General features: G+C 42.9%; 1 protein-coding gene across 1 annotated transcript in view; it reads right to left on the bottom strand.

Moving 5' to 3' along the window:
• Positions 1-22,230, bottom strand: part of BRSK2 (BR serine/threonine kinase 2) — a 134,364-nt gene that overhangs the window by 25,524 nt on the left and 86,610 nt on the right. Inside the window, exons 6-14 of the mRNA XM_044270104.1 lie at positions 22,173-22,206; positions 18,610-18,678; positions 14,345-14,491; positions 10,656-10,687; positions 10,123-10,287; positions 8,332-8,429; positions 8,104-8,254; positions 6,546-6,606; positions 642-849 (exon numbers count right to left, since the gene is read on the bottom strand). Of these exons, the coding sequence (XP_044126039.1) occupies positions 642-849; positions 6,546-6,606; positions 8,104-8,254; positions 8,332-8,429; positions 10,123-10,287; positions 10,656-10,687; positions 14,345-14,491; positions 18,610-18,678; positions 22,173-22,206 (965 nt within the window). The remainder of the gene's footprint in view (positions 1-641; positions 850-6,545; positions 6,607-8,103; positions 8,255-8,331; positions 8,430-10,122; positions 10,288-10,655; positions 10,688-14,344; positions 14,492-18,609; positions 18,679-22,172; positions 22,207-22,230) is intronic.

Raw genomic sequence — 22,230 nt, 5'->3', positions numbered from 1 at the left:
CCCCGCCCTTTTTGCACGGAGCTGGCTGACGCACCTCTCTGTACAGGGACCAATCATCACCTCAGAGAAGAGTACCGTACTGTAAACGCTGTTAAACAGGTATTTTTACAGTACCAGAAATACCTAATGATATAAAAAACGAACTCCTGACCTGATAAGGGGGGGCTCGGGACACAGAATTTTTACCCTAGATTTTAACAGGTTTTTAAGAAAAGAAAATAAGCCCTACCCTGAAAATAAGCCCTAGTGTGTTTTTTTGGACTAAAATTAATATAAGACCCGGTCTTATTTTCGGGGAAACACGGTATTCTATCTTCTCATGTTATACTGATAAGGATCCAGGAAGCTGAGATATGAGGAACTGTTTAGCTGTCCCTATGCTTTTCTATTCATGGCCGTTTGATGTCTTCCTATCACCAATAGAGGTCTGTGGGGTAAAACTGATTTTTCATGTCTTGATCTGGGAAAGTTCTTATTTTGGAAAAGATCCCCAAATATCATTGGGCTAAATCAGATCTCTGGATTGAAAACCATGCCAAAAAAAATCTCCCATATCTCAGCACCCTGAGACCTAAAGGAGACATGAGGATCTAGAGCATGCACCAGTCACCCACAATTCACTTGCTCTCATCCTTTCTCACCTTGAAGTTTGCGGCGATGGAATCTCGGTGAACCCAGGAAATTGTTCTTGATTGAATTCAGTCTTGTCCTCCAAGGCATTCCACCAATACTTGGGCTGGATGGAGGGGTAGGGGAAGGGGTGCCCGCCGGACTTTCCTTGGGCGTATGCACAGGCGTTCCCTTGGGAGTAGGGAGGGGGCTGCCACGGGGTGACGGATGAGGGGTAACCTGTATAAGGGGCACAGATTTGGGGGCCAGATCAGATGGGGGCAATTTGTTTGACGTTCTGCAACCACTATGCCCAGCAGGAGAGTTCGGAGCCCTTGATGAGACACTAGAGTTATTTGTAGCAGGAAGGGGGTTGGAACGAGTTGTCTGAAGAGGCTTCTCTGAACTTCTGGGTTTGGGTGGGAAGGTCTGGGTTTTGGGATTGGTTAGATTGCAATCATTATGCCCTGCACGATCAGAGGTTGGCGTGGTATGAGGTGAAGAAGATGGCGAAGGGGACTGGGGAAAGGCAAAAAACCTCCTTATCGGCTGTGAGAGAAAACGTAGTAAGGAAGGCAAGAGGTAAAAGAGGAAGGCAGAGAAGAAGAAGGATGCCAAAGAGCCCAACAAACAAGAGCAAGATATTGAAAGAAGCGGAAACAAGGTCATACAGACACGGGCACATAAATAAGAGCACAATATGAAGAGGAGATAAAGGACGGACACCAGGACAGAGAAGTGAAGAATGGAAAAATGAATAAGGACATTCATCAAAGGGAGAAACAGAAGCAAGAAGGGAAAAGTATGAGAATTTGAAAAGCAACATGGAAGAAGACGCAGATTGAAAGAATTAGTGGGTCACAAATAGAGACATCGAAGCAAAGCAGCCATGGGAGGAGGAACGATCATTTGTCATATAGGGGTGCAAAGGGTCAATGGAAGGAATGACAGCAGCCAAAATGAGAATGAAAAAAAGAAAAAAAAAAGACATGCATGTTAGAAGCAGCACCCCAATAACCAGCCAAAGCGAGAGAGCAGTCCCGCAGCAGTGAGAAAGCCATCAGCCATTTACCTGCCAGGCTCTTACAAGATCACAGACATGGATTACATCAGCAATCCTCATTACTGATGTTTCTCTGCATACATTATATTCTCCCAAGTTCTTGGCACTGTGATATTTTCAAGGAAACACCATACACTGTGCAATGGGCCGTAAGCTGGTGAACCTTACGGCGTGACCAAGACTGACCTGAATTCTTCTACAGAGAACCTGTAGTTTAGGTTTGGTTATCTACAGGATCTATGGTTTCAGGTTGAATTGGATTAATAGATGTAATATTTGCTTCATTTACCTTAATCATACTCGCTCTGATGTGAAACTCAAAGGGGTTGTCCCAAGATATAAACGTATTTCCTACCGGAAGAACTGGACTGCTGTTCCGCAGAGAATGAATGGAGCAACAGTGCGCCTGCTCCACCGCCCCTGTATTCATTCAGTGGACTCGGGCCCCTCATTTTCGTGGGGTCCCAGGGAATGAATCCCCACGATCAGATACTTGTCCCCTATCCTGTGGGTAGGGTGTAACTTTATATCTTGGAACAACCACTTAATTCCCAATCAAAAATGGAGTGAGTACTGACAGGGCCATTTATCTCTTCCTGACCTGGTGCGTTTTCCGTGAATGCGACTTTGAAAACAAGTGTTTTTTCAGCTCGGTTATGTAAATAATTCTTTCACCTTTTTCGGTAACACAAGGGGCTTTATATTTATGCTATTTGTATTTTAGTATTTTTTTATTTTTATATAAAAGAAAAATGTAATAAAGTGAGAAAAAATTGTCAGTTTTTTACTTTTTTCTTAATTTTAATAGAACAACGTGCAACAAAATTTTTATTTTATTATTTCCCCTTTCCATAATGGTCTTTTTGATCTATCAGATGTATGGGTTATGGTGGCTGAGCGAGGGTCTAGAAGCTGCGCTGTGACGCGTAATGACTTTTTAAAATATATATTTTGTCTTTATTTTTTTTACACTTTGTTGCCCTATAAGATCATACAAGACCTTTGGGGGACATTTAAGTTAGCTTTTTTTTTATTTATTTTTATTGCTAATTTCTCCTGTAAATGGGGCTGATATAGCAGCCCCAGTTACTAGGGCAAAACAGTCCCCAGAGAGATTGTACATTATTGTACAGCCTCACCGCAGAGCTGATCTGAGTCTGCTAATAACCAGCAGCTCACGCAGACTCCCGGTCATCACAAGCAGTAAGCAGAATTTCCGATTCCTGATATCTATACATAGAACTTGTTCAGCACTGTGTATAGAGCAGTGGGAAAGGCAGGGAATGAAGAACTTCTCTATAGGGAGCCCTGTTGTCACCCACAGTGGGGTCCCCACTCCCACAGCTGCATGCAGAGATATATGCCGACTGCCTGATCGTGTATATAGTCGACGGGTGGTTGGCAAGGGGTTAAAGGGAACCCATGACATTGTCTATACATTCCTACCTGCAAGCAAAATGTTATAGAGCAGGAGGCACTGAGCAGTTTGATATATAGTTTTTGGAGAAAAAATTCAGTATCTTTGGTCATTGTATGCATAGGAGTCCGGTGGGTGGAACTACTCAGTAACTAACACAATCTCTGTACACATACAGGGTATCAGTGAATAGGACCACCCACTGGACTCCTAAGCAAAGAATCGACAGAGATAGATATACGTAACACAATAGCTCCTCCTGATTGATAACATGAGGCCTGAAGGATGCCCGACAGCATGTCCAATGTGACAGGTTCCCTTCATAGTAGGTTTAGGGCTCATGCACAAAAACATGTGCGGCCCGTGCCAGTACGGTGGCCCTCAAACCGCAAGATACGGAGCTGCGGTACGGAGAGGAAGCCCACGGAAGCGCTTCTGTGGGATTTCGGCCCGTGCCTCTGCACCGTAAAAATATACAACATGTTCTATATATTTTTTTGAGGTGCGGACTGAATCTTGCGGATCGCGGACGCATTCAAGTGAATGTGTCCGCATCTGCAAATGGCGGGCACGCGGCTGGTGCCTGTGCATTGCGGACCGCAGCACGGGCATGGGGCGCACACGTTCATGCGTATGAGCCCTTAAGAAAAGGAAGGGGTGGGAGGTCAAACCTATAAAAAACTGAGCACCCCCTGTACAAAGCTTTCAGGTGCATTTTTAAGCTATATATGATTAATTGATTTTTTATATATAGTTTTCTGTTTTAAATGTTTTCCAAATCATGTTTCTGTATGCCAATGACTGCTGTCTAACACATTGTAACTGGTGAATACGGCTGGGAGCGTCCAGAGAAACAAGTAAGGAGGATTGCCAAGTGTATGCCTTATGCATAGATGCTATGTTATAATGGAAGCATGTGCTGAATTACACAGAGCTCAATTAAAATTACATATACAGTCAGAAACATGGATATAACTACGAGTCAGGCATCCCGATTACAGTATGGGCTGAAGATGCAGAATTACATACTGCCTCATGAATCCTAATTATAATATAATCCACTGCAATCATCAGTAATGATGGTATTTACCATTAATCAAGAAAAATAATAATTTCTGAATTAAAGGGCATCTGTCAGCAGTTTTGTGCCTATGACACTGGCTGACCTGTTACATGTGCGCTTGGCAGCTGAAGACATCTGCATTGGTCCTATGTTCCTATGTGCCCGCATTGCTGAGAAATATGAAGTTTTAATATATGCAAATGAGCCTCTAGGAGCAACGGGGGCGTTGTAGTTACACCTAGAGGCTCAGCTCACTGTGCCACTGCCGCGTCCTCTACACTTTGATTGACAGGACCAGGTAGGATAACGTTTTTCGCTGCCTGGTCCTGTCAATCACAGTGTCGAAGGCGTGGCAGTTGCAGAGAGAGCTGAGCCTCTAGGTGTAACGACAACGCCCCCGTTGCTCCTAGAGGCTCATTTGCATATATTAAAACTTCATTTTTCTCAGCAATGCGGGCACATATGAACATGGGACCAACACAGATGCCTTCAGCTGCCAAGTGCACATGTAACAGGTCAGCCAGTGTCATAGGTACAAATCTGCTGACAGATGCCCTTTAAGCCTAAATAGAAATGCTCATTCTGCCAATTTTTGAACAGTAATCCCAATTAGTTTATACTGGGAATCACCTTGATACATAATGAGTTGTGGTACTTGACCAGTGAGAATTAGGGTGGGTTCACATTATGTTTTTCCCATCCTTTTTGCGTAAACAAAATATGTATTCATTAAACGGAAGCCTCAGACTGATGCCATACAGTGGCATACGTTCACCAGTTCCACTGTAAAAGAAACGAAACAAAAAAAAAAAAGTATACCTTTTTTTACCATTGTAAAAAAAAAGTATAATTATTTTTTTTTTTTTCCGGACTGTGCAGGATGCAAGAACGTGGTGTGCTGCATTTTTCTAATCTTTTTTTTAAAAATGTATAGGTCAAACGGAAGCATAAAACGTGATGTGAACCCACCCTCACAGAAACGCTCAGTCAAATCTGATCAAGATGATCCATTTTTTTTCAACATTTTGAGTAGGGGCTCATGCAAATGGTTGCCTTATAGATCCATTGTATACACTGCTCTGAGACCATAATGGACCTCTGATATTATATGGAGGCACAAGGAGATGTCTGTCTGGAACAAAACGGGGGTAGAGGGGGGCACTATATGGTGGAACAGAGCGCCTACAGTATTTGCTAGGTACATTGTGCCAATATGGTGACTTTTGGTTCACCGCAATTTATGATAAAATCATGGCATTGCTGAGTAGTGGCTATGCTATTTTTTTCTACCAGGGGATCATAGAAGCCTAACCTACCTGTAGGGGTGCCTGGCTAGTGCTCACTTATCTGCTTTCTAACTTTCGCCTATTATCCATGTTACATAGAAATTGCACAAATACACACATATGACATTTGACTTGAGTTAATAAGCGACATATGGCTGGAGTCACCCTTCTATGGGTAACAGTAAGAATTTACTAATGTGGAACTGGTGACAAGACGGTGACTAACAGGTCCAATGTCACACAAGTTTTTGACTGTTCCATATAAATATTTGATGATCAGTGCTATTATATTAAAATTTAATTGAGGTCTTGGTTGGAAGTCTATGCCAATATTTTATGCTATATTATAACTTTTATGAATGCACAGCTTAGTAACTCAAGCAGCCTGTGTGTGCACACTGTATACATAGAATATAGCGATATACATGTTGTGACACAGTGAGGGGAATGGTCTGGGAAAACAGGTATTTTCCACCCAGCGTGTGCTGCTGGGCTGATTAGCAGCTAAGTGGGGTCAAATACCGGACTGGATTTTAATTGCTGGTCCGGGTTTTTGGCAGCACCTGGTTGTCCTTAAATAGGCAGCTGGGCTCAGCAGCAGGATCTCTGTGTTGGGATCTGAGGCTTGGTGCCAGGTTGGAGGGCTGAGACCCATGGGCCGAGGAAACAGGCCCCCTAAAGCCTGCCGTGGACTGCTGGAGGCAGAACTGACATCAAGGTGACTTGTCTTATATGAACTTTCCAATTTGTGTGAAGTAACACCAAGATGTACTTTCCATTGTGTGTGAAGTAAATACCAAGACTGCAAAGTAACGCATTGTTTTGTGCATTTGCTTCAAGTGTGAATAAACACTGACGTTTTGTGTTAAGAACTTGTCTTTTGCCTCTGTACTGCGTCCGCTTACCCTATCTACCAGAGCGAAACCCCACAATATGCATGTAATAAGGAGGACTAGAACGAGCATGGGTTAACAGAAGAATGCCTCCCATTATCAGCCAGTTATAGCGATTGTGCAGTTATATGTGGAATCGTAGCCCTACTGGATAGTAAAGCACCAGTGAAATTGGGAGAAGGTAGGGGAGAGAAATGGAGAAGAGATTACTCACCCTGGGACTACTGATGGGGCTGGTGGAGAGTCCTGAAGAAGCACCACTGATAGATCGCGACCTGAAACCAAATACAGAACATCCCATGAGGTTTTTCGTTTTCATCTGTCTCCACTTGGATTTCAAACAAAATATACCTTACGGGTTTCTCTTCTTCACTCATTGGATCTATAATCTGAAAGTCCATGTGTTCTGATCCTCAAAGAGGTTGTACCAAGTACTAAAGAGGTTAAGTAACTGATTGCTCAGGGTTTGACTGCAGGGACTCCCACTGATCTCAAGAAAAAGGGTTCCATGTCCCCGTCCTGATGGGGAGGCAGGTCGAGCATGCTCCCTGCCACTCCATTCGTTCTCTATGGGAATGCCAGAAAGAGCGGTGCAGTGTACCTGGCTATATCTGTCAGTCCAATAAAGAATGAATGGATGGGCAGGGAACATGCTCAGCCTGCCATTCCATCAGGACGGGGACATGGAACCCCTGTTCTTTGGATTAGTGGGGGTCCCAGCGATCAGTTAGCTATCCCCTATCCTCTGGTCAAGAGATAAGTTTGTATGTTCTCCCTGTGTTTGTGTCCGTTTCCTCCGGGTTCTCCGGTTTCCTCCCACTCTCCAAAGGGTGCCAGGAGTTAAGACACCGCACTGCATGGTAGATGTTTGGATGGTCCTGCTGTATTTGGTAGGTTCAGCTGACATCCATCTAATATGGCTACCTCTAAAGTGGAGTCTAATCAGTTACAGTAACCAAGAATGTCTAATACATTTCCATGAACTTAGTCTATCAGTATGTCTTTGGAGTGTGGGAGGAAACCGGAGAACCCGGAGGAAACCCACGCAAACACAGGGAGGACATAGAAACTCCATGCAGATGTTGTCCATGGTTGGATTTGAACCTAGGACCCCAGCGCTGCTAGGCACTAATGCTAATTACTGAGCCACCATGCTGGAATGAGTTAATAAAAATGATACTGATGGAAAGTAACTGGTAATATAACCTAAACCCCTCCACATAGTGGACACCTATATTAGCTGGAAGCCAGAACACATTGGTAATTACAGCCAGTGCAACTCAGCCCATTGGATTGTCCACATTGGAAGCATTAGGTTTGTATTTTTACAGTCTCTGGGTGCAACAAGAATGTTTCCATTCACAAACAGCAAGTAGAGATATTGCAAATGTGAAGAAATAGTACATAAGAAAGTTGAAAAAACATTTAATTCAATGGTGAAACTACCTCCATAGCAGCTGTAGTGGCTGTTACAGGGCCCACAGTGGAGGAGGGTAGGCCGTAATGGATGTCTGTAATTGATTACAGCCCGGGCCCTATTCCCCGGCCTGTATCTCACAAGCTGGCAAGATGCAGTAACAGCATCGTGCCTGCTGGGCTGAGTAGAAGAAGGCACAGGCCGAGGATCATTCCCCAGCTTGCCCTCTGCTCCTGCGCTCTCTTAGCCCAACAGGCATATTGACGTCACTGCATTGCGCCTGCTGGAGATTGCAGGATGTGCTTTGTTCGTTGGGGGAACAGGGCTAGGTGAGTACATGAGTGATGAAACTTACCTCTGCCCATGCTGTGCCATCTCAATAGCTCTACGTGCGGGGACTGGTGAGCCGCCGTCTGTTCCACTAAGCACCTCCATAGATTTTCTCTCTGGCCTTCTCTTCCCATGACGAGTCAACATGGGAGAATCTACTCTTTTTCTAGGGGGGTCTATAAAAAAAAATGAGTGAGAATTACCAAGGAATGAAAAGTATTATCATTATAGGAAATGAGTGGAGATACGTTACCGACGTCTGCTCTTGGGGGGAGATCTTCATCCTCTTGGCTGGGATACCGCTCCTTACGATCCAGTAACAGGAAATAAATCATCTTCTCCTGGTTCTCTCTGAATATTAAGCAAGAAGCCGTTTAGACAAAGTTCAGCTTCTGTTCTCACTATAAAAATGGGGTTTGTCCAGTCTTTTGGCTGCAATAAAATCTTGCATTCTACAAAAGAGACATGTGGACCGAAGACTTGCAGAATAATTGATACTGATAGTTGGCTAGATGTCTGACAGTCCTCATGGGGACCCCAAGTGGTTAACAGCCTACTTTCCGTAATGCTTCAATTGCATCACTGTGACAATCTGACACACTTATCGTCTCGCCCTATACACGCCCAATTCTTGCTTCCCCTCTATAGCCTACTAAAGGCAATCTTTGGCTTTTGGCCTGAAAGAAAGTGTGGCTAAGGGTGGCTATACATATAGATGAATGTTATAATTATGGGGGTGTCCCGACTTTCTTCTGATGGAAGATGTCACAGGAGGAAAGAAGGATTAGGTAGTTGGAGTTACTAATACTAAAGAGGCGTCCCCATCTGGGACATTGATGGCATGTCACTAGAACAGGGATCTGCAACCTTCGGCGCTGTGAAACTACAACTCCCAGCATGCAAACATGCTTGGCTGCTCTTCTAACTCCCACAGAAGTAAATGAAACATTCTGGGAGTTGTAGTTTCTAAACAGCTTAAGTGCCGGAGGCTGCTGATCCCTGCACAATAATATGCCATCAATGTCAGATAGTCGCTGGTTCCACCTCTAGGACCTGCTCCGGTCTCCAGAATGGGGCATCTGAAGCGAGGTAGAACACATCGCACTTGCACAGCTTGCTCTCCCATTCACTGCTAAGGAAATTTTAAAAACTGACTAGCGAGCAAGCTCAGGTATTTTCAGGGGTCCCATAGCGGTAAATGGAGAGCAAGCCGTCCATATGCACAGCCACCTCTCCATTCACCACTAAGGGACAGCTGGAAACAGCTTGACTATTTTCGGAACTTCCATAGCAGAGAATAGAGGGTGGCTGCGCATACTCATCCGCGCTCTCCCAGCATTTAAGGGGCCCTTTTCTGGAGATAGAAGGGGGTCCTACCGATATGCCATCAATATCCCAGAATATTATAAGTCCTGAAGAACAACTTTAAGTTCGATCACAGTACTCATTAAAGGAGTTGTCTGGAAAACTGGTGGCATATCGCTAGGATATGACACCAATGTCACTTGGGTGTGGGTCCCACCTCTGGGAACCGCACCTATCGCTATAATGATGCACCCAAAGTTTGGGAAGGTGGACCACTCATGCGCTGCCGACCTACATTCATTTCTATGGGAGCGTGAAAATAGCGTGACATGCTGGGCTTAATCTGGCTACAAAAAGCTCTTGTAATAGACACCAAACATTGCAGCCACATCAGAACATACAAATCTTAGCATGTAAAAACAGGAAGGCATGCACATACAAGATACATGGTATTATCTGTGGCTGTACAGGTTCAAGGGATGGTATAAGATAAGAAAAAATGTTTTTGGTCCATGTGCCGTGTCTGATATTGTAGCTCAGCCCCATTAATCTGAATGAGGCTGAGCTGCAATACCAGACACAGCCCACGAGTGGCGCTGTTTCTTGGGGGGAAAAAACGACATTTTTCCGTATAGAATGTGGATGAATGAGCACACTTATACATACAGAAAGGTACCGCAAACATGATTTGCTCATGTTCCAAGGTGACATTAATAGAAATACCAATCCAGACTCTTACTCTTCAGACAAGAGGTCCTGCAGTAATTTGTTGCGGTCTCTAAAGCAGCCTAGGGAGTGCATACTTTCCAACACATCAGGGTCCACGTCCTCCAGCGACGGCAAAGACCCCATCTGTACCTTCCTGGGAACTGCCTGCTCTGGTTCTGGTTCATTCTTCCCCCCACTGTATAAAAAAAAGAAAATAATGTCTGACGATCACGCCTGTATACATGGCTATCTGTCAGAAGTCTCCATGTATACAGCCATCTGCCCATGTGCTATGTGCGTAGTGTTGCCAACCATCTAGCTGTCAGTAGGCTTAATATACACACACAGCAATCTGTCAGCGCTTCTGATCTTCATTTACATGCATATCCTATTCACAGACACATTTATCTGACATCCCGGCATATACTGAGATTTCTGTCACATATGAACGTATCACACGCATGCAATAAAACACCTGTGCAGAAAATACAGCTAATAAAAGGGCATACACACAACACACAATACACACAAGTCACTCACTTATGCTACGGTTTAAATACTCACATGTACCAGGTGTGCTTCTGAATGTTTTCTAACTGCAAAGGAAAAAACATACAACTAACACATACTGCTATACGTCATCCATACTAGCTCTAACTGTGAAACTACACAAAATACAGCGCGTATTCCTCAGGTTAGTGCACACCTTACAGATAACCGGAAAAAAAACACATAAATGATGCTTAAAGGTTAGGTTGTGGACATCATCGGGGTTATGATAACCTTTTACTCATTTCGGGCTAAAAATCATTTTTTCAATTGGTCTTCGTTCAAAATTTTCTGCGGTTTTTGTGATACATGTGGTTAATAATCAGTCATTTCTGAGTTCCATCAGCTGATGGCTCATCTCTGATCTCTTGACATCATAAACACTTATTATAGCTAAACTCTTATCAAACCGATAAGTGTATGACTTCAATCATGTCAGGAGATCAGAGACAAGGCTTCATATAAGCAGTCAGCTGATGGAACTCAGAAGCAACTGATTTTTAAACCCATGTATCACAAAAACTGCTGAAACTTTTTTTTTTACTGAGCCCCTCTCCTACAGCAGACAGAGAGAGAGGGTGTCATATGCGAGCTCTCCTCTCTCTCTTTGTTCTAATGATCGGTGGGGGTCTCAGCACCCAGACCCCACTGATCAAAAGCTTTGACATGTCCGTATGACATATCAAACGTGAAGTGCAGTGGCCCTTTAACTTTAGCAACCAATGCCAAGCAGCTGCTGCCAAAGCAAATAAAATCATGGAGTGCATCAAGAGGCATACAGGTGAAACTCGAAAAATTAGAATATCGTGCAAAGTTCGTTTATTTCAGAAATGCAAATTAAAAGGTGAAACTAATATATGAGACTCATTACAGGCAAAGCGAGATATTTCAAGCCTTTATTTGTTATAATTTGGATGATTATGGCTTACAGCTTATGAAACCCTAAAGTCACAATCTCAGGTCCCCTTTGCTCAGGGGGTATGGATTAGCTGACTAGAGTCTGACACTATGAGCCTAGAATATTGAACCTTTTCACAATATTCTAATTTTAAGTTGCATTACTGAAATAAATGAACCTTTGCACAATATTAAAATTTTTCGAGTTTCACCTGTAGATGCTCATGACAAGAACACGGTTTTGCCTCTATACAAATCCCTAGTGAGATGTAATCGGGTGCACAATTTTAGGACGTAACTGAACTGGAGCGTATGCAGAGTTGGTTAATAAGGGATCGGGTGGTTATCAGGTACAAATCTATTAATGGAGAGTACAGAGAACTTTTTAATGATTTTTTTTATACCTAGGGCATGTAACCACGACAAGAGGGCATTCTGGACATCTACAGGAAAGAAGTTTTCACCAGAAGTTTTTTGCAGGATGGCCGCACAGGCATACGGATGTAGACAACACACAGTGTACATGGGGCCCTAATATGGGGTAAATGACATCCGCCTTATAGAGGTTATGTCTTCCCCTTCATCAACACTGTTGGACTTGATGGACCTCTGTCTATTTACAGTCTTACCCTTTACGTGACTACATAAGATAGAGACGTCATTCTGATTATGAAAAAGAAAAATCTTACAGCGTTTCTGGGCGCCGCTTATCTGAAGTAAAGTAAGGAAACTTCAGGTGTGTATTACTTTATTATACTGTATTAATTAAAAGGTAACTCAATCTTTACAAACCTTTTTGGAAAATGTTCTAAATCCCTGAAAATTATTTTTTCTAATATACTTTATTAATGGATTTTGCTGATTTACTAAACAAATAGGCACCCGAAGTTTGGGTGTCTATTGCGCGTGAGAATTAGCACACTCGTACATTACTCTGGAGAGGCAATGTCTCCACTTTCAAGAGTAGAAGGGAGTTAGATTGGAAATATCTTCCACTTATTTAACATCTAGGTCCTGAGACCTGGCCCTCTGGCACAGCTCTGGTATCTCCTCTATTTCGCAGCTTTAGGGAGTATGCACGACCGTATGCATTTTGTGGTCCGCAAAACATGATCCCGCAAAAAAAAAAAACGGATCCGTGATACATCCGCAAAACGGACAAGAATAGGACAGGTTCTTGTTTTTTTTTTGCAGAAAGGACTAATTTCCTTTTTTTTTTTTTATGGTCCCATTGAAATGAATGGTTCTGCATACGGGCCGCAAAAAAGACCGGAATGGACACTGACAAAAAATTGTTTTGTGTGCACGAGCCCTTATGCTGACAATCGGTTACTGAGCTTCTCGGATCTTCAGGCTAGCCGCTAAATTTTCCCTGTCTCAAGGGGAGTTTTATAACTATCTCAGAGTTCAGCACATTTTAGAGAAACCCCCAAAACCTGGCCTTCAGCTTCCTATGAACTTCATCCATTATTTAAGAGATTCCTGTAAAAGGGCATTTTGCTTTTTTTTTTGTATCCTTTTATGTATCCTATCCCGAATTTACAAAAGTGCCTCATAAGCTAAAATGAGAGCGAGATTTGAAAGTGTCTTTTGATACTTCCAATTCAAAGCGAGCAATTAGTTGGCCAAAAAGGTTTTGAAAGGTGTCATGGAAAGATTCTACTTAGGAGGTATCTTACTCCAGTAGTCCGATCACTCTTACCCAGAGCTTTGCTGGAGGGGATGTGGGGGAACAGATTTGATCCTTCACATGTGGTGGTTTGGTGCCTCCGTCTACAACTTTTGGCAAAATACATTTTCTTTTATCTCATGTCATCTAAACAAGAAGATTGCTCCAGACACACTTTGACATTGCGGTTCTTGAATTTGGAGACACTCCCACCTACAGCTTGCACCTTGGCCTGCCACGTGCTGTATGTGGCAAGAGCCTTTATTGCCAGATTTGTTTCATTTAGTTTTGGACACTTGATCCCCCCATAAGATTAATTTATTCTATGGAACAGCTCAAGGCCCTCCGTTTCAGTAGACTGAATTGGGGTTCCTCTACTCACCGCTCAGAATCCATTAAGGAGCCCATCGTTACCCCTCTTAACCTTTGATATCTGTGGATCATTGGTTGTTGTACCAATCTAATTTGCTAGGCCTGGCACTGATTTTATTGTACCCATCAAGTGTCTTTGCTGATGCCCTTTGCTGCTTTAGTTTAACAGTTAGCTCTGCTGATATTTGTATGAATACATAGGGGGTCATTTATTAAGACTGGCGTTTTAGACTCCGGTCTTAATAATGCCCTGCACTGGCGGTGGATCTGCCGCAGTTATATGGAGGCGCTGGCCTGTATATAACCTCGGTGGATCCTCCGCCACTTCTAAATGTAAGACAGCTTCCTTGCTGTCTTACATTTAGACCATTTTGTACGCCTGATGTATAAGTTTGATAATCAATATCTTGATCTGTATCACATGAGGGAATTCTACATAGTGGTCTTTTTCCAACATAATTCTTAAAGGGATCCTGCTAAGTTGTAAATGCAGTGCAATCTGTGAGCGGCATGTTATAGAGCAGGAGGAGCTGAGCAGATAGATATATAGTTTGGTGGGAAAAAATTCTGTAAAACCTGTAATTTATTCTTGAAACCTCTGAAGCTTTGGAGTCCAGTGGGAGATGCTAACCAGTGATTGACAGCCATAGATATATGCTCCAACAACCTGCTGTCAAGGGTGAAGTACTAATAATGTCATCTGTCTGCTGCTGAAATTACTTTTGGGGGGAAGTACATTGTCATTGATTCACTACATATTCCTCACCGTCAATCTCTTGATGGGATCCACCTCGATCATCCCACATAGGAGGTTCTGACAATCGGGGGGAATAAAATGTGGCATATGGAAGACCCCTCGTTTCACCTTCTCAAGGAGCTGCCTTAGGTTGTCATCATCAAATGGGAGGGCACCCTGAAATACAAAAAAAAAGTCAATGACTCTGCCTGCAAAACTAAGCTCCAGGGGTGCGAGAATATACGTCCAGTTTCCAATATTATTATCCATTAAACCCTCCAAATTATGGGGGCAGTCAGGCACTCTTGGACATAGACTGGCCGGCTAACCTTTCCCCGGCTCATCCTTATTATTTGGTTCTTCCACTGGCAGTGTCGGAGGTGTTACTCTCCATACACATTGATATGCATGTTCGGCCAAGCCAAACACAAATACGTCGATCAATGGTGTGTAGTTTGTTGTGTTAATTCTTGGTGAAGGTTTTTTCAGCCTAAGGATATAATAAAACTGTTTCTGACATACAAGGATGCCTTATGAGGAGTTGGAGTCTAGTACTTGGGGCCCTTCACTGAACATTTCAGGAGAAGCAGTTAATAAGAGTTTAATAATATTATTTTTTTCTGCCACCACTAGGGGGAGCTGTATAACACCCAATACAGTACAGTTTCCATTGTGGTTGGTGCAGGTAGCAGAAATATTACCTTGTAACTTATGGTTGTGTGAAGGGAAATAGGGATTTGGAGTTCTGTATAACAAATACAAACTCTTATGAATCTGTTGGATGCAAATCGGGTTTTCAGGACTTACTTATTGATGACCTACAGTATCCTTTGTACAGGTCATCAATATCAGATTGGTGGGGGTCCGACCCCCACCAGTCCCACTAGCCACCAGAACCCGGCACCAATACTGTTCACTGTGGCAGAGTCTGTTTCTTCCATTCACTTGATATATTGATGATGTATCCTAAGGACAGATCACTAAGTCATGGAAAACCCCTTTAATTAGCATAAATACAATGAAGTTATAGACACACTTTTGAATTACTCCACCTCAATCACCATCCTAAATGACTAACTAGGAATATCAGATGTTAGCCCTTACACCTCTCTAGACCTCCAGAGATAGGAGAAATGATCCCTATTATCATCATTGACCATCAATGGTACTGGTCTTATCTGCTAAACTGCTTCAGATCACCAGACATTTAACAGGAATACTATCCCCCCCCCCCCCCCCCCACCCCAACTACAGCTACAATGTGAGATACAGTGCACGTAGAAGTCAGTATAATGGGGTAGGGGCTCTGCTGTGGGCAACAATAAGTTTGACACCTCTCCCCATAAAAACCCCAAATTTCCTCCTAAAGTGAAATGTATATGTACGTACAGGATAGCAATGACTTCTCTTTCTGGAGGAGAGCTATTTGCACATTGTCACTATGGGTGCTCTTCTTGCTTGTGCTCTTTGAGCATCTTTCATCTCTCTACAGCGACGCATAAAACGGTCTCGCTCTTGTAAATACTGGATAATAATAATGGAGGATGAGCCTGCAGCATTTTTATTGAGACTGATATTGCGATGTCTCTAAACTTCCTGTGCTGCCAGGAAATACCCTATTGTAGTGTTTACCACAGGACGAATAATGAGGTCGTTCATCGCTGGCAAAAGTTAGAAGTTACATCCGACTAAAGTAAAAAGAACAGCAAGATAATAAACTTTTCAAACTTTATTATGCCATCTTTTTTCTGCCACAGCAGTGTTCATAAAAGCGTTGAGTTGTGCTGGCGCTGCAGTAATCTGCAGGGAGATGTTATGTGTCCATAGAGGAGGCTGCAGGAGAAGAATCGCTCAGTGGTAAATGCAGATAATTACACAACGTTCTGAAGGATCAGACGGTATATTTATGCTCAGAGGAGAAAGATCCCTCATAACGAAGCCTAAAACTCACCAAGCTTCAGCTCATTGAAATCTGTCTGAAGATAAAGAAGTATTTCCGCTCAATTTAATTATATACAAATGCAAAACATCACGTCTTTATATTCCACAAGTGATCCATTTCCATGGCCTAACTATTTATGTTTTACATTGAAAGGGGATGTCTGGTTTTAGACACGGCTATTAAATTACAGGATTCTGACCATTCATGACCCATCTTCTATTAGTCTGAATGGCTGCAAAGTGGATTCCTTGCTTTGAAGGATCCAGTATGTCCAAGCATTACGCAGACAACCCACTGAGTTCAATGAGATGCTGTAATACTTCAGTTCCCCTGTGGGAGTGCTGCAGGAAAACTGAGCACTTGTCAGGTTCTGGTGAAGATTTTCCATTCCTCTGCTCCAGGGTAGGAACGGAAAAATGAAAAAATAAAAATGGGAGCACAGGATTAGACACGTGGCTGTATTAGCATTCAACAGATCCCGCTGACTTTAATGGGGTCTGATGGGTTTCTGTTAAGGTGTCCATTCTGCTGGGCAATATATCGCTGTGTGCAGCAGTATTTAGTCCTGCATTTTGCCGGAATATGAACATAGCCTTAAAAGTGATTGCAGAGGGTCTCAGCAGCAGGACATCTCCTGATCAGCTATTCAGCTGGTTACCCTTCTGACAAAAAGGTATTGTCCAAAGGCATTTGTCCCATTATGCTTCACCACTGTCATTGCAACATGTCTTGGGACAGCTACTTTAATATTTTCTGAATATGCTACTTGTAGACTTTTGAACTTCGGTATTCTGGGACCAAATCTACAGCTTGTTGAACTATAAACTCTTCCCGACCTACCATGGTGATACATGCCCTTAGGCCTCATACACATGGCCGTATGTATTTTGCAGTCTGTAAATTGTGGACCTACAAAATACCGTGTTACATCTGTATTTTTTGTGAACCCATTGACATCAATGGGTCCATGGTCCACACTTTGCGACCAAGTATAGGACATGATCTATCTTTTTGCAATATGGATGTGGAAAACACATGGATCAGAATGTCCATTCCACGAAAAGATAGATTCGCAAAATGTGGACCACAGACCCATTAAAGTCAATGCGAAAGCAAAAAAAATGCGGACCACAGATCCAAATTTTGCAGATCCGCGATTTAAGGATGGCAAAATGGACACGGTTGTGTGCATGAGACTATAGTACGGATATGGCCATTGTCTCCACCGTAGTTTGTGTATTGCTGGACTTGAAATTCTCCTTTACGTTTATTAAATGCAATGTACTCTGTACATATTTGATGCAATGTTTCTAGTTAGATAAGGATCCTGAATAGGATACCTTTCTGTAAAAGGGTATTCGATGAAAAGGGTATTGGAAACCTGGGTGGGAGCTGAGATGCAGTACCCCGGGACGGCCACTACATGGTGGACAGAGCCTCCTGCAGCCAGCTCCCTGAAACTGCTGATCGGTGGGGTGCCGGGTATCAGCCCACACCAATCCGATACTGATAATCTATCCAGAGGATAGGTCATCAGTGCCTGTAGCTAGGACAACCCCTTTAAAGCAAATTGTAGTAAAATCATTTTAAACGGTTGAACCTGCACCAGAGTTTGTAGTCCTAGGGCAGTGATGGAACCTTTTAGAGACCAAGTGCCCAAACTGCAACCCAAAATCCACTTATTTATCGCAAAGTGCCAACAAATTAACCTGAATACTATAGTCCCGTATAGTATATGTTCCATGTACTTTAGCTATAATAGCCTGCCTACATTCAGTGCACAGCCTGTGCTGTTCATAGCGCGCCCTGTGCTGATGAATGGCAGGAAAAGTCTAAGGGATATTGGTACACCACTGACTTTCTCCAGGGGGTGGGTGCCCACAGAGAGGGCTCTGAGTGCCACCTCTGGCACCCGTGCCATAGATTCGCCACCACTGTCCTAGAGGTTCATAGGAAGTCATAAATAACTAGTATATTCCTTTTACAACCTATTATGTTCTACACAGCTTAACCCTACAGTAAAGCCTAATGTACAGTATAGTGGGGTAGCGATCTTGAAAGATACATACAGGTTTCATTGCCACCTCCATGCATTATGCTGCATGCAGCCTGTCATCCCTGATGAAGCCGGGAAGTTATTGAGGTTATTGTAGCGGCAGACACTATTGTAGGCGTAGTTTGTATGGTGAGGTTTCTGGATTTTGGGGGTTACCAGTGCTACCCTACTTACAAAAGTATGAACACCAACCCAGGAGCAACTTCTCATTACTCTTTAGCATTTGCCTATTAGAAGAGAGGAACACAATTTTTGGTAGATTACACTAGAAATTGTCTGCAAGACATAAGCTCTCACCACAAGTAAAGCGAACAAGATGACTCCACAGCTCCAGATGTCAGCCTTTCTGCCATCATATTTCTCACCCTGCGAACAACGTAAAGGGTTAATGGTATTACAGTCTAACCACTTATTGGTAATGAACACTGGTGTCTTTATTTCAACCCCAATTTCCCCAAAAAGTTGTGACGCTGTGTAAAAATTTAAATAAATGTAAGTAAAAAACTGAATGAAATAATTTGCAAATTCCATAACCCCATATTATAATTCACAATAGATCATAGGACACAGATCGGATGTTAAAAGTGAGACATTTGACAATTTCATGAACAAAAAAATTAAAGGGAGTCTGTCACCAGAAATTGCCTTTATACACTGCTTACATAGCGCTGTAGCATAACTATAGATGAGTCAAATGGTACCTTTGTCCTTTCGTTTGGATGTTCACCAGGGGCAAAAACTGAGTTTTATTCATATGTAAATGAAGGCTCGCAAGTGCCCAGGGGCGGCGTTCTGGCTGTAGGTACCCAGGCCGCTCTTCCATCTTCTCACATAACCCCTCCCCAGCCTGTTGCTTGGCCCGCCCTGTAAGCCTCTTGCGTCATCCAGTGTACTGGCCGATATCCCACCGACACATGCGCATTGTGATGCAGCAGCAGCATCGTTCCATGCAGTGTATGAAGGCAAATTATGGTGACAGACTCCCTTTAACTCATTTAGAACTTGGTGGTAGCAACACATCTCAAAAAAATGTGGACAGGGCCATGTCTACCATGTCTGTAAACGTCTGGGAAGTGAGGAGAGCAATTGCTGGAGTTTTGGGAGAGAAGTGTTGCCCCATTCTTGTCTGATGTAGGATTCTAGCTGCTCAACAGTCCTGGGTCTTCTTTGACGCATTTTTCGTTTCATGATGCGCCAAATGTTTTCCATTGGTGAAATTTCTGGACTGCAAGCAGTCAGTCCAGCATCTGGACTCTTGTTCTGTGAAGCCATGCTGCTGTGAAGGATGCAGTATGTAGTTCAGTTCCTTCCCTAAAAGAGACAATGTCTGGATGGGAGCATATATTATTCCAAAACCCTTATACAGGTCCTTCTAAAAAAAAATTAGCATATTGTGATAAAGTTCATTATTTTCTGTAATGTACTGATAAACATTAGACTTTCATAAATTTTAGATTCATTACACACAACTGAAGTAGTTTTAAGCCTTTTATTGTTTTAATATTGATGATTTTGGCATACAGCTCATGAAAACCCAAAATTCCTATCTAAAAAAATTAGCATATTTCATCCGACCAATAAAAGAAAAGTGTTTTTAATACAAAAAAAGTCAACCTTCAAATAATTATGTTCAGTTCTGCACTCAATACTTGGTGGGGAATCCTTTTGCAGAAATGACTGCTTCAATGCGGCGTGGCATGGAGGCAATCAGCCTGTGGCACTGCTGAGGTGTTATGGAGGCCCAGGATGCTTCGATAGCGGCCTTAAGCTCATCCAGAGTGTTGGGTCTTGCGTCTCTCAACTTTCTCTTCCCAATATCCCACAGATTCTCTATGGGGTTCAGGTCAGGAGAGTTGGCAGGCCAATTGAGCCCAGTAATACCATGGTCATTAAACCATTTACCAGTGGTGTTGGCACTGTGAGCAGGTGCCAGGTCGTGCTGAAAAATGAAATCTTCATCTCCATAAAGCTTTTCAGCAGATGGAAGCATGAAGTGCTCCAAAATCTCCTGCTAGCTAGCTGCATTGACCCTGCCCTTGATAAAACACAGTGGACCAACACCAGCAGCTGACATGGCACCCCAGACCATCACTGACTGTGGGTACTTGACACTGGACTTCAGGCATTTTGGCATTTCCCTCTCCCCAGTCTTCCTCCAGACTCTGGCACCTTGATTTCCGAATGACATGCAAAATTTGCTTTTATCCGAAAAAAGTACTTTGGACCACTGAGCAACAGTCCAGTGCTGCTTCTCTGTAGCCCAGGTCAGGCGCTTCTGCCGCTGTTTCTGGTTCAAAAGTGGCTTGACCTGGGGAATGCGGCACCTGTAGCCCATTCCCTGCACACGTCTGTACATGGGGGCTCTGGATGTTTCTACTCCAGACTCAGTCCACTGCTTCCGCAGGTCCCCCAAGGTCTGGAATCGGTCCTTCTCCACAATCTTCCTCAGGGTCCGGTCACCTCTTCTCGTTGTGCAGCGTTTTCTGCCACACTTTTTCCTTCCCACAGACTTCCCACGGAGGTGCCTTGATACAGCACTCTGGGAACAGCCTATTCGTTCAGAAATTTCTTTCTGTGTCTTACCCTCTTGCTTGAGGGTGTCAATGATGGCCTTCTGGACAGCAGTCAGGTCGGCAGTCTTACCCATGATTGCGGTTTTGAGTAATGAAGTAGGCTGGGAGTTTTTAAAAGCCTCAGGAATCTTTTGCAGGTGTCTAGAGTTAATTAGTTGATTCAGATGATTAGGTTAATAGCTCGTTTAGAGAACCTTTCCATGATATGCTAATTTTTTTAGATAGGAATTTTGGGTTTTCATGAGCTGTATGCCAAAATCATCAATATTAAAACAATAAAAGGCTTGAACTACTTCAGTTGTGTGTAATGAATCTAAAATATATGAAAGTCTAATGTTTATCAGTACATTACAGAAAATAATGAACTTTATCACAATATGCTAATTTTTTTAGAAGGACCTGTATACTGTTCAGCATTGAAGGTGCCTTTCCGGATGTGTACGCTGCTCATGCCATAGGCACTAATGCAGGCTTTTGAACTATACGATGATAACAAGCTGTATGGTCCCTCTCCTTTTGAATCCACAGCACACGGCGTCTGTGGTTTCCAAAAATAATTTAAAATTTTGATTCATCTGACCACAGAACAGTTTACCATTTTCCTCAGTCCATTTTAAATGAGCTTTGGCCCAGAGAAGACAGCAGTGTTTCTACATTGTGTTGACATATGGCCTCTTCTTTGCATGATAGAGCTATAACTTTCATTTGTTGATTGCCCGGTAAACTGAGATAAATGATTTCTGGAAGTGCTCCTAAGCCCATGCAATGATTTCTAGTACAGAATAATGCCTGTTTTTAATGCAGTGCCGCCTGTGGCACATAGATCACAAGCATTTAATACTTTCCATCAGCCTTATCCCTTGTGCACATGGGGATCTCTCCAGATTCTCAGAATTTTTTGATATTAGGTACTGTAGATGGTGGGTGGGATATTCAAAGTCTTCGCAATTTTACATTGAAGAACATTTTTTTGAAATTGTTCTACAATTTTTAGATGCATTTTTCTTGGCGGATTAGTAAACCTTTTATTAGTACCACTTACTTTTCCAGCCTTTGTTGCCCCTGTCCCAACTTTTTTTGAGATGTGTTGCTGCCATCAAGTTCTAAACAAGTAAATGTCTGACTCTCAACATCTGATACGTGTTCTATGTTCTATTGTAAATAAAATATGGGTCTATGAGGTTTGCAAATCTTTGAATTCTGCTTTTATTCACATGTTACACAGTGTCCCAACTTTTTGGGAATCGGGGTTGTACATTATTCTCTACAGGGAAACTGAGGACTCACCCTGATCACTTCTGGACAGGCATAGTGTGGAGATCTGGAAGAAAAGAAGAACATGTAA

This window comes from Bufo gargarizans, chromosome 10 (assembly GCF_014858855.1).
Source record: "Bufo gargarizans isolate SCDJY-AF-19 chromosome 10, ASM1485885v1, whole genome shotgun sequence".
Classification (NCBI taxonomy): Eukaryota; Metazoa; Chordata; class Amphibia; order Anura; family Bufonidae; genus Bufo; species Bufo gargarizans.
Note: the sequence above shows the minus strand (reverse complement) of the source record. Positions and strands in the feature narration are given on the sequence as shown.